The sequence below is a fragment of the Panthera leo genome, chromosome A3, assembly GCF_018350215.1.
Source record: "Panthera leo isolate Ple1 chromosome A3, P.leo_Ple1_pat1.1, whole genome shotgun sequence".
Lineage (NCBI taxonomy): Eukaryota > Metazoa > Chordata > Mammalia > Carnivora > Felidae > Panthera > Panthera leo.
In genome coordinates this window covers 101,027,724-101,044,307 of record NC_056681.1, presented here as the reverse complement: position 1 = coordinate 101,044,307, position 16,584 = coordinate 101,027,724, and the positions used below count along the sequence as shown (strand labels likewise).

At 44.9% G+C, this 16,584-nt stretch overlaps 1 protein-coding gene across 4 annotated transcripts in view; it reads right to left on the bottom strand.

Annotated features, from left to right (window-relative positions):
* The window catches only part of SMYD1 (SET and MYND domain containing 1), a 40,189-nt gene that overhangs the window by 9,646 nt on the left and 13,959 nt on the right, over positions 1 to 16,584 (bottom strand). The window contains exons 1-6 of one of the 4 annotated variants that reach the window (XM_042932958.1): positions 16,260 to 16,304; positions 15,682 to 15,858; positions 12,021 to 12,234; positions 6,592 to 6,722; positions 4,185 to 4,223; positions 1,065 to 1,254 (exon numbers count right to left, since the gene is read on the bottom strand). In XM_042932958.1, coding sequence (XP_042788892.1) covers positions 1,065 to 1,254; positions 4,185 to 4,223; positions 6,592 to 6,722; positions 12,021 to 12,234; positions 15,682 to 15,858; positions 16,260 to 16,285 — 777 coding nt within the window. In that variant the 5' untranslated portion in view covers positions 16,286 to 16,304. Of the gene's footprint in view, positions 1 to 1,064; positions 1,255 to 4,184; positions 4,224 to 6,591; positions 6,723 to 12,020; positions 12,235 to 15,681; positions 15,859 to 16,259; positions 16,305 to 16,584 lie in introns of those variants that run through there. The other 3 variants (XM_042932960.1, XM_042932959.1, XM_042932961.1) reach the window with 3 other exon arrangements.

Below are 16,584 nucleotides of genomic sequence, written 5' to 3'. Positions count from 1 at the left end.
TTGCTTTGAATCCAGGTAGGTTCAAGCAGAAATCATCAATCTTTTATATCAAGAGAGACGCCAACTCTGCAATTCCACACTGGAAGATGTGGGCGTATCGTCACCAGCTGGTAGCAGCATATCTCAAGTAAACAGAGGAGAACCAAGAGCCACATATTGCGTGGTTGTATTCCTAGCCAGGAGCCTTCATTCCTAGGTCTCTTTATCTGAGGTCTTGACCTCTGGAGGCCTCCTTCCAGAGGAGGAGGAGGGAACCTTGAAGATTCTCTCCCCCACTCCAACTTGGTACCCAGTACTTTTCTACTCTTAGCCCTTCCCCCACAGCTTCTTCCACCCTCTCCCCATCTCAGGTCCATAAAACTGCTGAACCCCTTTGGCTGAGCCCCTCAGCAGGGAGAAGACCCCCACCTGACCCTCCACCTGTGCACTTTTCCATGGAGGAAAATGGAACAAGAGGAGTCCAGTTTTAGCCTTTTGTTTATACCATTGCTGGGCTCCCTCCCAGCTCAGCCAAGCTCCTGAAATCCCCCTCAGGAATCCTTTAGCTGCTTGGTGGTCTCACCAGCAACCAGACAGCAAGCTATTCAGGATTTAAGCACATTACCCAATCCCTACATTGCCCATTTCCATGGGACTAGGAATATCTTTGTGATAACCAGGCAAATAATCTCTTTGCCCATCTGGTCTCAATATATGAAACTCTCAGCATTACTTAACCAGCAAAAGGGCACAGAGAAGAACTAAAATTTACTCAGTGTCCACTCTGTATGCCACTCCCTTTACATTTATCACTTTGTTCAGTCCCCACAGCAACCCCTTCTGGTGGGTGCCATCATTCCTATTTTACAGATGAGAACACTGAGCAACTTCACCAACGCAAACACCTGGCAAGCGGTGGCCCCAGGACGCTAGCTGGGACCTTTCCTCTATGCCCTGTCCACCACCCCACAGCACCTTTCTAATAGTCACAGGCTGGTTCTCTGCACGGATGAGCTGTGAAATCCACCCTTGCTGGCTCCCAGAGAAGATGGTCGCAGACACCCCAGGAGCAGGACTACAAGTACCTTCGGGTCATCTTTCACCCCCAGAAAGAGGTCATCCTTCAGCTTTTTTTGGCAGTGCTCACACGTGCAGTCAAAGTAGTACTGCTTCTTCAGCTGCCTCTTGCGCTCCTCACTGACGTTAAGGAAGTCGATATAGGATACAGTCAGCTCCTCTCCTTCTGAGATCTTGCCCAGGGCCCGGAGCTCAATTCTGGACAAGGTAGAGGAAAGAGTAAATCAAATCCAGGGCTCTCAGAGTGGGGTCTCTGCTCTCCAAGGTCTCAGGGAGTTGAGTCTTACAGACAACTCCCACTAGCACTCCAAGAAAACTCCCAATCCCACCCCCACCCCCAAAGGACCCAAAGGACAATTTTCTGGATAATTCTGCTCTACACATTATAACAATCAAATCTGCTCCATTCAGTTAATTGCTCTGAAATCCAATTAAATGGATTCCCAGGAGAGGGCTGGGCATGGTCACAAAGCCATACGTAGCTTCCCCGCCTGCAATTATCCCTGTACATTTAGCTACTGGCTGCCTGCAACAAAGGAAGGGAGAAATAATAAGGTAAACATTCCAGATAGGAGAAGACTCAACAGTTGCCTCTGCTTAGTTTAGAGACTACTCTTTTGAAAGTACGTACATTCAGTTACCCACAATTGTGGCCCGTTCTGGGTTCAACATTAAGCCCTCCCACACCTACCCCTCAGTCCACTGGTTCTGGTCTACATTATGGAAAGAGACAGGCCTGGAGATCGCTGATGACGAATAAACAAAGGCTGGCTCTGTTAGCCTGCTGCATTGTTCATTTTGTATTTACCGGGGGACGCGGGTTTTGGTTGAAGGTAGGTAGCAACAGCAGATGGCATTTCAATCCCCTTCCAGCCTAGACCTGACCCTCTCATTACCTACAGCACTACCACCTTACCAGGTAACAGATACAGAAGGTGCTGAGGACAAAAGCCCACTCACTGCAGAGCTGACATCCAGCTAAGACAAACAAGCAGAGCAGCTCGTGGGCCTCTCAATCATGCACCCTCCACCACAAGGCCAGGAACTACAGAGAACAACCGGGGAGCCCCACAAGCTGGCTGCCTAGCTGTGCTCTTGTGTCCCCCCAGGATCTTCTCACTGCCCAGTGGGAAGCCATCACCCAGAGAGTGGGTGGCAGGACACAGAGGGCTGGGGAGAACGTCTGCAGACAGGTCTGTGTTTATTTCCGCTACCTCCCAGAGAGGCTGAGTCAGACACCATGTGACCGGCAGCCCCTTCCACACACTCTGAGGTGACAACCAGGTGAGTAACAACCACTGACTGGAAGTGACAGGCATGTCCAAGTATCTTAGGTGACCACTTAAAGTAAAAAAGCCTTCTCCCAAATCAGGGTACCCTGACATGCCAAATAAATGTGATAATATATACAAACAATTCAGAGGGAGCCTGGCAAAGTCTCAGTGCCTGTTCACGTGCCCATGGGACCCCTTTCTTTTCTCCCCCACCCCAATTTTTGGCAGCAGCTGTTCCTGCCATGGTGAAAGGCAAGAGGGAGAGGTGAGTTGTGTGATTCTCCTCACAGCCCAGCTTAGAATCCTAATAGTCTCAGCTGCAGGGGATCAACGTCCCCATTTCACAAGGGAGGGCACCGCCACCCAGAGAGGGGAAGGAACTCCCCCCATGAGGTCCCACAGCACTTTGGCAACAGTCAAGATGAAAAATCGAGTGCCATTCACACTTCACCTCAATATAATCTTCTCCCTAGAGTATCCTCAGTCTGCCTCCCAGGTCTGCCATGCACAGGGAAAGAAATGCACCAAAGCCTTTGACTTCAGAGCTCTGCCAATGTTCTAAATCGTTCCATGCGAACAACTCCTGGGCCAGTGTTGAGTGTGGATCTCTGGCATCTGGTCCTGGTAAGGTAAGTAATTCTGCCCCCACCAACCCCACACGGCTCCATTGTGACATATTCCCATTCAATAGTGATTCAATGCCAACTGAGTGAGGATTCCCAATAGCCTTTCTTCCTATCACGGCTCAGTCAGTTCTTGCAAGGTCTCAGAGTATCTCAAATTATCTCAATTATGTAGAGAATTTTCAAAACCAAATGAACTTAGTGTCCCTTAAATATGAAAATATGCATGCCCCATTTCACCTTACTTGGGATTCGGGGTCAGGGGATGAATAGCAACCATCAGTCCATTCTCCCTTTTCCATCTTTAATGCCTGCAATTCTGGAGTTCAGCTAATTGAGGCACACATATTTAACGTATTTAACGTATTTATAACTTATTTAACGTATTTATTTCTTGAAGAGATTAGAAATGCAATGCAGAGCCCCAGAGACTTAAAACTAGGAAGGTCCCTAGAGATGTGCTCATCTTGACCTTTGCTCTATAGATGTGGGACCAAACGCCCAAGGGATGATGGGAATCATCCAAAGTCACATGGAATGCAGACCAACACACACTCCAATGCAGCAACCACTCCTACCCCTGCCTTCCCAGAGCCCAAACTCCCATGCAGAGTTTTGTTCTTAATCTAAAGAGCATTTCAAGTACTTTCAAACCCAGCCTGAGAAATAGATCCACCTGGGGCCATTTATTTGTCACTAAGAAAAGTCAAAGCAAAATCTTACCTAAACCACTAATTCATAGTTGGCCAGAAACATTGAACAAATAGCGTAAATAAATATTTGTCAAAAAGATTGCAGCTATGGGTGCTATTTTCAGAAGACAGTCTGGGTGAGAAATTGGGGGTTATACATAAACACAGTCCCTTTAGTACGTCAGTAATATCAGCATCCAGTAATATCAGGACTTCGACGGACAGCGTGGGTTTTGCTAAGGTGATGTGGACTAGAAGGGACTGGCATGCTTTGGGATTGGGGTAGTGAGAGAAGCAAGGAGTGAAAGACAGGAAAGAAAAGAAGCAAAGGCACGGTGGGGAGTGGGTGGGTGAGGAACAAAATGATTAATATATATGCATTTAAAATATAGCATTCAGCAAAGACCAGACTCTGGGCTGTGGAAGGATATTACAGCCAGAGAGCAGCTTCGGAGTCTCGGGAGGGGGCGGCCCCAGCAAACCAGGCAAGTGAGGGAGATGGGTCAGAGGGGCAGGGATGCTTGCAAGGACTGACCCACCTCATCTGGGTGTGAAACATGGATTTCACTGCCTCATGACTGAAAGACAAAACAGACACCCGAATGGAAATCATTACCATTGGCTGGTCCAGTACAGCTAGCAAGGGAGCACAGCATTCCAGCTTATGCAATGAAAGCTTTGGCCATCACCACCACATTTATCCCAGCCCCTTCCAGTGGGGGCTCACTTGACAAGAAGCAGACTGCTACAGTGGAAAGTGCACTGGATTTAGAATGAGAAGTTCTGGGTTCAAAGGTCCTCAGCTCTGGACAAGTTATTTCCCTTTCCTGGGCTCACAGTCCTCAACTGCAACCTGGTAATGGGACTACCATGAGACAGTGCATTTAATAATAGGTGCTAAACCCTGTATGGGTGCTGTTATCTCACTCACAAGCATCGTGGCCTCTTTGATGTCTATCTTGGGGACTGTGTGAACTGCAAATGGAGGTTGGTTAGGTCACATAGATAGTATGTAAAATTCCATTGGGTTAGAATTGGGTTCTTTCCACTATGGCAGGCAGCTAGACTATGACTGCAAAATCACCTTCTTTTGCACAACAGCCAAGAAGCCAGGTAAATATGGCTGCTCAAAATTAGTGGATGCAAAGAAGCCAGAGCAGACATCAGATTTGGTCTGAAGAAAGGGTTCCTGGGCTCCTACAGCTGTTACATGTAGTGACAAGGGGAGCCCTGGGTCATCACTGCTTAGGGGAGTGGTGTCCCAAAAGACCAGCCCCATAAATGGCTGAATTTGATCCTCAGCCAAGCAGGCTAACCTGGGACAACAGCCCCTCTGAGGAGTATTCTATGAGGTCCACGTCAGTGACCCCAAGAGGCTTAGCAAGGGAAATGCAAATTCCGGGGAAAAATGATCTGGGTCCCAAATAAACTTCTCTGTCTTGAGTAACTTTCTCACTTGCTTAGAGCCTGGTGTCATGCAGGCCTTTGTTTCCAGAAATAGGAAGGAAAAGGGAAATCAGAGTCCTTGCTATATTGGGGTTTAGGCTTGATTCTTGACTGAGAACCAGAAACCATTGTCTCTGGTTTCCAGGATGTTTGGGGGCAAAGCAGCTCATTGTTGATGGCTCAGAGTTGACTTACACCTGTCATAAAATCTTGTCTCATCTCTAAGAGCAAAATAAGTAATATTGCTTAGGCCTCATCCTCCAAATTCCCCCAGCCCTGAGTCATGGACAGCCAGGCTCTCATTCTGTTTGCTGACTTCTCCATTTATGCCCATCCCAAGATCCATTCTTTGTCCTTCTGTCCCCTGATCTGTGCCTTGTGAGTTGGGGGTGAGGGAGGATGACCTCTGGGAGCCTCATCACCCAGAGTCCTTTGCTCTCTGGCTTCTGGTTGGAGTTTGGCCAGTGGGAGGGGATCAGAAGATGGGAGGAGAGGGAGGCTGGGGTATTTAATTCTCCTGGCTCCCTCTCTGCCTGGCCATGGTTCCAGCAGTGCCAGTTTTCTCTACCAGTACAGCCAAGCCACTGGGTGGGGAGTGGAGAAACGGAACTCTCCCATGCTACAGCTCTCACCAGATGCAGGAACAGTACTTCCTCCACCTGCCCCTCCAGGTCTGGAGGTGGTAAGGATTTCATACTATTGCTAGACCCTGCACACCTCACCATTCCTTGTTAGTTTCTTAAACTTTACCCCTACTTCTGTAAATTTTCCTGTTATTAAACTATCTTTGGGTAAACACTGAGTGTACCTTCTGATTTCTGCTGGGACCTTGACTAATATATGCTTCTGCCAAGCACCTTCTCAGTTGATGTTGTTCTGCAATGACTGCCTGATAGATAATCCCAGGCTTTGAGCTTTAAAATAGTAGAGGTTTGGAGCGCCTGGATGGCTCAGTCAGCTAAGCATCTGACTCTATATTTCAGCTCAGGTCATGATTTCATCGTTCGTGGGACAGAGCCCCACATCCGTGCTGACAGCATGGAGTCTACTTGGGATTCATTCTCTCTCTCTCTCTCTCTCTCTCTCTCTCTCTCTCTCTCTCTCCCTTTCCCCCTCTCAAAATAAATAAATTACCTAACACATCTAGACAGCCTCAAGAAACATGCAAAGACTCAGTTATTACCCATGTGGAATTCTTTGCTTTCTCATTACCTTTCTCTTATCCACAATTATTCTAGAATGAAATGTTTTTTAATTTTTTTTAACTTTTTTTTTGGTTATCTCTACACCCAATGTGGGGCTTGAACTAATGACCCCAAGATCAAGAGTCGCTTGCTCATCCAATTGAGCCAGCCAGGTGCCCCTAGAACAAAATTTCTATTTGCTGCCCAGTCAAAATCCATGCTAGTTCAGGTTCCACAGTCTGGTTTAGGTCAAGTAGAGAAAACACAATAGGGTCCACATCCCCATGATACCATCCCCAGTTAAAGACATACTCACTTGCCATTGTTAAATATAACGGTGCAGTTGGGCCAACAGTCATGGTTCACCAAGCCCAGGTTGGGGAAGATGCCCACACCCACTGCCTGCAGGCCTCTCTGGTCACTGAGTGTGAAGCCATTGCAGCTAATCTACTCAGAGGAAAAGATAAAAGAGTCAATTAACAGACATAGACCAAGGACAGAACACCATCTTGGCTGTTCAAAGTTCAAGAAAATAGAAGACTCAGTCTAATCCTGGAGATGCTTAGAGAGTCTGCAACAAAACAATTAATTTCTTGTTCTCTAGGTGACTCCAAAGGACCCTCAAGGTGAGCACCCTGGGAGAGTACTGTACTTGCCAAAAAACAAAGCCACCTTGGAAGCTTTTGGTAGCTGTATTCTAAAAAGGCCAAAGATGGAAACGTTAGTTCTGAGAAGTCTCCCTCTTTTCCTGTTTCTGGGTCTCACATGAGTTTTCCCCAGTATCTATTTTGGTTTTTCTCCATGACCTGCTCTGCCTTACTCTGTGTATGTGTGTGCATGCACATGCGCGCGCGCGTGTGTGTGTGTGTGTGTGTGTGTGTGTGTGTGTACATAGATACAGAGGGCTGTGTGCCTCCCCTGCTTCCTTTGCCTACCCACCCTCAACTCCTATAGCTGCTCATAAAATTGACATCTCTTTTTGATTGTTTTGGGTCTGGTGGATGGATATTTTTTACTCCTGTTCACAATTTTAAAATCTGTTGAGTGTAACACTTAACATATATCTTTGAATGCAAGACAAATCAAGTTGGTTACTACTTATGTGGCACTCTATTGACTTCCTTTCCCCCCAAATCACTTATTCTTTATAAAAACAGATTCCAAATACCTTTTCCGAAAAAATGCATAAGAATAAATACAACCTAGAATACATTAATCACTCACACAAACATCTGCTATCTGCATAAATACGTATGTAAACATGTGCTACACTGTGCTCATGCATATGCATGCATGCACTCACGTGGCTATGTGTCATAGATATTGCAGGAATGTCCCTTTCTCCATTCAATGTCGTCAGTCATTCAGCAAATACATGAAGTCAAGCCTGTCAGTACCACTAACAAGCTGTTACCTCGGGCAAATTTCCTTCTTCCCTGAGCCTCAGTTTTCCCATCTGTAGGTTGGACTAGATGATCTCTAAGAGTTCTTTCAGCTCTGCACCTTGGTGATTATGTGGTCCTGTGACTCTAGTCCCTGGACCACTTTAGTGATACCCAGGATCGGTCTGTGACACCCATTCACCCCAAGGCTATAGAGCATAACTGCTAAGAGTAAAAAATCTAGAATCACCTGCCAGACTGCTTCTAGTCCTTTCTTGGATACCAGCCCATTATCACTATGTGGGCTTTGGAGATAACATAGCCTCTCCAGGCCTAGGCTTCCTATTCTATAAAATTGGAGTGCTAAAAGCAATGATTTCATCTTGTATTTAAAGATTGCATAAAATAAATATATGGAAAGATATGATGGTTAATTTTATGGTTAATATGGGCTGTAGTGCCCAGATATTTAGTTAAACAGTATTCTGTATATAACATTTAAATCGGTAGACTAGGGGTGCCTGGGTGGCTCAGTCAGTTAAGTGTCCAACTTCGTCTCAGGTCATGATCTCACAGCTCGTGAGTTCGAGCCCCACATCAGACTCTGTGCTGACAGTTCAGAGCCTGGAGCCTGCTTTGGATTCTGTGTCTCATCTCTCTCTGCCCCTCCCCTGCTAGCTCTCTCTCTCTTTCTCTCTCTCTCAAAAATAAATAAGCATTAAAAAGTTAAAATCAATCAATCAATCAATCAATCAATCAGTAGACTCTGAGTGAAGCAAACTAGCCTGCATAATAATGTACAGGTGGGCCTTATGCCATCAGCTGAAGCCCGTATTTTTTTTTACATTTTTAAAAAATATAATTTATTGTCAAGTTAGCTAACATACATTGTATACAGTGTGCTCTTGGTTTCGGGGGTAGATTCTCATGATTCATCATTTACATACAACACCCAGTGCTCATCCCAACAAGTGCCCTCCTCAGTGCCCATCACCCATTTTACCCTCTCCTCAACTGCCCCATCAATCCTCAGTTTGTTTCTGTATTTAAGAGTCTCTCATGGGTTTACCTCCCTCTCTGTTTAAAACTATTTTTCCCCTTCCCTTCCCCCATAGTCTTCTATTAAGTTTCTCAAGTTCCACATATGAGTAAAAACATATGATATCTGTCTTTCTCTGACTTATTTCACTTAGCATAATACCCTCCAGTTCCATCCACATTGCTGCAAATGGCCAGATTTCATTCTTTCTCATTGCCAAGTAGTATTCCATTGTATATATAAACCACAGCTTTTTTAAAAAATATTTTTTAATGTTTATTTATTTTTGAGACAATGTGAGAGACAGAGTGCAAGCAGCGGAGGGGCAGACAGAGGGAGACACAGAATCTGAAGCAGGCTCCAGGCTCTGAGCTGTCAGCCCAGAGCCCGACATGGGGCTCGAACTCACGAACCATGAGATCATGACCTGAGCCAAAGTTGGACGCTTAACCGACTGAACCACCCAGGTGCCCCAAAACCACATCTTCTTTATCCATTCATAAGTTGATGGACATTCGGACTCTTTCCATGATTTGGCTATTGTTGAAAGTGCTGCTATAAACATTGGGGTGCATGTGCCCCTATGAAACAGCACTCCTGTATCCTTTGGATAAATTCCTAGTAGTGCTGTTGCTGGGTCATAGGGTAGATCTATTTTTAATTTTTTGAGGTACCTCTACACTGTTTTCCAGAGCGGCTGCACCAGTTTGCATTCCCACCAACAGTGCAAGAGGGTTCCCGTTTCTCCACAATCTCACCAGCACCTGTTGTTTCTTGAGTTGTTAATTTTAGCCACTCTGACTGGTGTGAAGTATTTCCCTGATGATGAGTGATGTTGAGCATATTTTCATGTGTCTGCTGGCCATCTGGATGTCTTCTTTGGAAAAGTGTCTATTCATGTCTTCTGCCCATTTCTTCACTGGATTATTTGTTTTTCGTGTGTTGAGTTTAGTAAGCTCTTTATAGAATTTGGATACTAACCCTTTATCCAATATGTCATGTGCAAATATCTTCTCCCATTCTGTCGGTTCCCTTTTAGTTTTGTTGATTGGTTCCTTCACTGTGCCGAAGTTTTTGTCTTGATGAGGTCCCAATAGTTCATTTTTGCTTTTATTCCCCTTGTCTTTGGAGACGTGTCGAGGAAGAAGTTGCTGTGGCTGAGGTCAAAGAAGTTGTTGTTTGTTTTCTCCTCTAGGAGGAGATGGTTTCCTGTCTCACATTTAGGTCTTTCATCCATTTTGAGTTTATTTTTGTGAATGGTGTAAGAAAGTGGTCCAGTTTCATTCTTCTGCAGGTTGCTGTCCAGTTCTCTCAGCGCCATTAGCTAAAGAGACGTTTTTCCATTGGATATTCTTTCCTGCTTTGTCAAAGATTAGTTGGCCATATATTTGGGTCCAGTTCTGGGTTCTCTATTCTATTCCATTGGTCTGTAGTATCTGTTTTTATGCCAATACCATACTGTCTTGATGATTACAGCTTTCTAATAGAGGCTAAAGTCCAGGATTGTGATGCCCCACGCTTTGAGTTTTGGTTTTTTTTTTTCAACATTACTTTGGCTATTCAGGGCCTTTTGTGGTTCCATACAAATTTTAGGATTGTTTGTTCTAGCTTTGAGAAGAATGCCAGTGTAATTTTGATTGGGATTGCATTGAATGTGTAGACTGCTTTGGGTAGTATTGACATTTTAACAATATTTATTCTTCCAATCCATGAGCACGGAATGTTTTTCCATTTCTTTGTATCTTCTTCAATTTCCTTCATAAGTTTTCTATAGTTTTCAGCATACAGATCTTTTACATCTTTGGTTAGGTTTATTCCTAGGTATTTTATGGTTCTCAGTGCAATTGTAAATGGGATCGATTTCTTGATTTCTCTTTCTGTTGCTTCATTATTGATGTATAGCAATGCAACCGATTTCTGTACAGTGATTTTGTATCCTGCAACTTTGCTGAATTCATGCATCAGTTCTAGCAGTTTTTGGTGGAGTCTTTCAGGTTTTCCATGTAGAGTATCATGTCATCTGCAAAAAGTGAAAGTTTGACTTCTTCTTTGCCAATCTGGATGCCTTTTACTTCACTTTGTTGTCTGATTGTTGAGGCTAGGACTTCCAACACTATGTTAAACAACAGTGGTGAGAGTGGACATCCCTGTCTGATCTCAGGGGCAAAGCTCTCAGTTTTTCCCCATTGAGGATGATTTTAGTTGTGGGCTTTTCATATATGGCTTTTATGAGGTTAAGGTATGTTACTCCTATCCCAATTTCTTTGAGGGTTTTTATTAAGAAAGGATGCTGTATTTTGTCAAATACTTTTTCTGCATCTATTGACAAGATGATATGGTTCTTTTCCTTTTTGAAGTCTATAACTGAACAAAGACTGACCTCCCCCAAACAAGAAAGGATTCTGCTAGCAGACTGCCTTTGGACTTGAACTGCAACTCTTCTCGGGCCCCCTGCCTGCCAGCTTACCAGCAGGTTTTGTATTTACTAAGTCTCCACTATCACAAGAGCCAATTCATTAAAATAAATCTCTTCTTCCTCCCTCCCTGCCTCCCTCTCTCCCTCTCTCTCCACACACACACACGTGCGCGCGCACTATTGGTTCTGTTTCTCTACAGCACTCTATCACAGAAGTTCTGGCACATGGTGAGGACAGGAGAGGTACAGTATGATCATGCTATTGTTGTTATTACAGTAACCTCCCCCCTCAGCCCACTCATCGGCACCACAGAAGGAAGACGCGCCGGTTGGAAGACATCTACCCCCAGAACCCAAGGCCTGAACCTGCTAATCCATGAAGCTCCTACCCCCATGCTTTGGCCTCTTATGGCTACAAGAGCTCTGGTTTTGCTGCTCCAAGGCAGCTCTCTCCAAAAGTCCTTCTTCTCGTCTCCCTAATGTCCATAACACACGACTCCAGGCTCTCCATTATCCTGCCTACCATACTTGGGAAAAGGAAGGATCTCATTTCCAGAGTGACTTGGGCAACAAGGGATGGTGATTGGGTCTTTGCTCTCAGTATAAACAAGAGAAAGTAGAAAGCAGAGATAAATAAGAAGGTCAATTCCTATCCATATCTACCATGCAGGGATAACCAACAGTTTGTGTGTGGGATGCCTGCTTCTGATAGGGTGGGAATGACTTTCTGGTAAGCAAGGCCAGAACAACAGAAATGGGATGAAAGTTCTTCACTTTGGGCCTCTGTCCCCTCTGGTCCTTCTCTCGGCCTCCCCTCCCCCGCTCCAGCCTGGTAGCCTCTGAATACTTCTTGGTTGACCAATCCCAGCTGCCACCTCCCACCCCCGCCACCTTATGGGGGATCATACCACGCCAAAGATGTGTGAGATGTACTGCATGCTGAACTGCTGGCTCTGGGGCGGCCAGTACTGTAAGAAAGTGTCCACGTCCACCCGCAGCTCCTTTTGCTCCTCCTCCCCGAAGTGCTCCACGTGGTTCTGCAGGTCATCCACAGCCACCAGGCAGCCCTCTGTGAGCCCAGTGCCCTCTCTCTCCACCCGCCACATGATGCGGGCCGCCAGCCTGTGGAGAGGGGCAGGGTTAGGGATGCCCCAGCACAGTCATTCATTCAACAAACACTTACTGAGCGCCTAATGCATGTCAGGCACAGGGCTGACCTACATATATGGAATTTCTTTTTATCGTGGAGCCTTTATTTTATTTTATTTTTTTATTAATTTTTTTAATATGAAATTTACTGTCAAATTGGTTTCCATACAACACCCAGTGCTCATCCCAACAGGTGCTCTCCTCAATGCCCATCCCTCACTATCCCTTTTATAGTGGGGAGACCTAAGTTTAAAAAATAATAATTTAAACTAGCGTTAAGTGCAACGCAAAGAATAAACTAGGGTAGAATAAAAACATAGTAGAGGGTGACTGGGGGAAGGGATGCCAAGGTGATTAGGGGAGGTGATACTGAGGATGATACTCAAGCTGAAAATGGAATGACTAGGAGCTGGTTCCATGCAGATGGGAAGGAGCAGTGAGTACATAGACCTTGAAGAAGGAATGGGCTTGGAATGATGGAGAAACAGCAGGAAATCCAAGGTGGATGGAGCATAGTGAGTAGGGAGTGGAGAGCAAATAAAGATGGAGAGGTGGGCAGGAGCCAGGTCATGTGGGGTCTATGAGACCATGAAAAAGGCATCTGGGGATACTGAGGTATGGCAGCCTGGGTCTCTCCTGATAATATGTGGCTAACTGAGATGAGCACTAGAGAAGGAGTCTAACAACCTGGGTTCATATCCATTTCCACTTACTATGTGACCTTGGGCAATTCCCTGGACCTATCTAAGGGCCAGTAAAAGATGATAATACATATCCCCTGACATAATATTTGGAAGACAAAGTGGTGTAACAGATGTCTACATGTGTGTGAACTTATCTGTAGTCTTAGTGATTAAAGGAAGAGGTGGGAAAGACAATCTGGGTGGGGAAACAATATAAGAAAAGGCTCAGAGGCAGCTACAGGCTTGGCATATGCAGGAAGCAAGGAGGGGAGGGGGCTGGCCTGGCTGAGGCAGAGGGCTCTGAAGGAGGAGGGGAGGCAAGGTGGGATAGGAGGGAGCCCTGGAGAGCACAGGGTGTGGAGTGTGAGACAGAAGGGTGCAGTTCATCTTAAGGACAGTGAGGGTTACCTATTTGGTAGCCTATGCCCACTAGATGAAGCCTATGACTGAGAGGCATTTTGGCAACTCTCGGCTACTCATTGAATGCATGCTGGCCAAGCACCTGCAAGGGGGTGGGGGCCTAAGGCAGATCTTGTCCCTGAGGGACCTCCTTGGCAAAGAATAGGCCCGTTTCTCCTCTCGTTTGGGTCACAGAGTTATTTCTGAAAAGATGCCCTGCTGGCAATCCCAGGTGCCTGGGAACTGAGGTATTCCCACATGGAGCTCAGGACAGCACTGTAGAAAATAAGGCTCCAGTAGGGTGTCTGTTGCCTCCAAATATTAGGAAATGGTCCCTAAGTGTCCATCAATGGATGAATGGATAAATAAAATGTGGTGTATGTGTGTGTGTGTGTGTAGATATATATATATACTGTATATATAATATATAAATATAATATATAATTATATAATATAAATATATATAATATACATGTATATATAATATATATACATGTGTGTATATATATATAAAATGGAATACTATTCAGTCATGAGAAAGGAGGAAATCTTTCCATTTAAGACAGCATGGATGGACTTTGAGGGCATTATGCTAAGTGAAACAAACCAGACACAGACAAAAACTGCATGGTATCAGTTATGTATGGCATCTTAAAAAAGAAAAGAAAAAAGTCAAACTCATAGAAACAGAGGAAAGTGGTTTCCAGGGTCTGGGTAGTGGGGGAAACAGGGAGAGGCTAGTTAAAGCACAAACTTTCAGCTAGGAGATAAATAAGGTCTGAGGATCTAATGTAAAACATAGTGACTACAGTTGACAACACTGTACTGTATAATTATAATTTGCTGAGAGAGTAGAACATAAAGGTTCTCACTTGGGGAAAAAAAGGATAAATATGTCAGGTGATAGGTATGTTAATTAACTAGATGGGAGGTGTCCTTTCACATTGTATACACACATCAAATCATCATTATGTACACCTTAAATATCTTACGATCTTATATGTCAATTATACCTCAATAAAGCTGAAATTTTTAAAACATGAAAATAAAATAAAATTGCAAAAGAACATGTTTTTAAAGAAGCAGGATTTCAACAGATGGAACTAAGGGGATGGGGAGGCTGACTGAGCCATTTCATTTTGTAGTTTCCTAAAAATTACTAGGATATGATGATTCCATTCTGTACTTGAACTTCCCACCCTACCCACTGAAAATGGTCCCAACTTCACCTTCCCCATCTCCTCTGCTCTCCAACACCACCTCCCAAGCACTCACCTGCAGCCCTATCTTGCGGTGTTGGCCCTGAGATTCCTGGCCGCAGCCGCCCTGGGGATGCCACTAACTGTTGTGAATGTCTTTCGTGTATAATGAGTGCAGAGGGCTGTGTGCACAAGGCAAGGGACTAGTGGTCTATGGTTACTTGAAAAGCTCTGCATTTTATCTTGGTTTACCTGTCTGTTTTTTCCCTTTGTTTATTTGTTTTGTTTCTTAAATTCCACATATGAGTGAAATCTGACTTATTCCACTTAGCATAATCCTCTCTAGCTCCATCCATTTTATTGGAAATGGCAAGATTTCACTTTTTGATGGCTGAGTAATATTCCATTGTGTATATATACCACATCTTCCTTGTCCATCCATCAGTCGATGGACACTTGAGCTGTTTCTGTAATTTGACTATTGCAGATATGCTGCTATATAACCACAGAGAACAAAGTGATGGTTACCAGAGTGGTGGGTGCATGAAATAGGTGATGGGATCAAGGGGCGCACTTGTGATGAGTGCCGGGTGATGTATGGGAATGTTGAATCACTATACTGGACACCTGAAAATAATATTATACTGTATGTTAACTAATTAGAATTTAAATAAAACCTTTAAAAAAAAGCTCTGCTTTTTTGTGTGTTTAATTCTGCTGGAATTAAATAGCTCAGCTGCTGTTGAGCTCTAGCTCATTTTGCCAAATCTTCAGATTTTTTTCTTTCAAGAGAAACCAGAAATCCTAACTTTTTTAATATGGAATTTTCCAATTTTTTTAAACATTGGCAGATCAAAAAAAAAATTTTTTTAAGTTAAACACTAGGGAGCCATTGAGAACAGGTCTGCAGTCAAGTCTAGACGGGTTGTGGACTAAAACCATGGCCACAGACACTCAGTTCTAGATGGGCTCCCACACCTAAAGGGAGTGCACAGAGATGCCCCTATCCAGTCTCTCTGAGGCTCTACCGTGATCTGCACTCAGCCTGGCTTCCTTGGGCCTGGGAATGCTTGTCACTAATGCCTTCCCCACCTGACACTTGGGAATCCCAAACACTAGCCCCGGGGCCCAGCTCTGACCTGATGTTCTCATTGGGCACCTTCCCATATCTCTTGATGGCCGAACACTCGTTCTTGTGGTTCAGCCAAGCATCCTTCTGGCAGGTGCGGTCACAATAGTGGGCGAACTTGCACTGTCCACAGCGATGAAGCTTCTCCTGCCTCTTGAAGCAGGTATGGCACACAAAGTTAACAAGGCTGGGAATGAAGGGAGAAACAAGAGATTGGGGGTGGCACAGCAAACAGGGACTGCACTGGACATTGGACCCCAACGTGGGGACACTACTGCACGCTGCATATAAGCCTTTCAATTTAATTCTGCAAGTGTAGATTTAGACCCATATGCGGTAGGCACTGGGAATACATAAACTGCATGAGAAAGCTATGATAGCGGCCCCATGGGGTGTTCCTGGAACACACTGGAACAGACACTTGAGGAGCCCAGGAAGTCTTCCAAGCCAAAGGACTAGGTGGAAATTCCTCATGGTTCCCTCGCCAAAAGCCACAGGTCACTGGTACCATAGCACTCTGTGTGACATGACCCTCTTGTTCTTGAAAGGCAATGCCCCTTTCCCTTGAAGAATAAAACTCATAACTACCTACAATATGATGGGACGTGAAACATGATGTATTTTTTGCAAAATGGGGTCTGCGCATTCTGATGTATGTCACAGTTCCGTGTGTTTTGCAAGAGTAACAATTACAAGGTTACTGATGTCACGGAGGTCACCCGCTGTATTCTCCTGACTCAGAGAGAGAGAGTGGAAGTGACATGGAAGGTCATGCCTGCCCACTCAGTGGGAGAGGGAGAGATGAATAGGCAGATGAGGTTCCTTACCCCGTATTTCCCACCCCCCAGTGTTCCCAAGAGAGAGCTTTGTGTCTCCCAGGTTAGAGCCGTCTTTCAGGCAGAAAACAGCATAG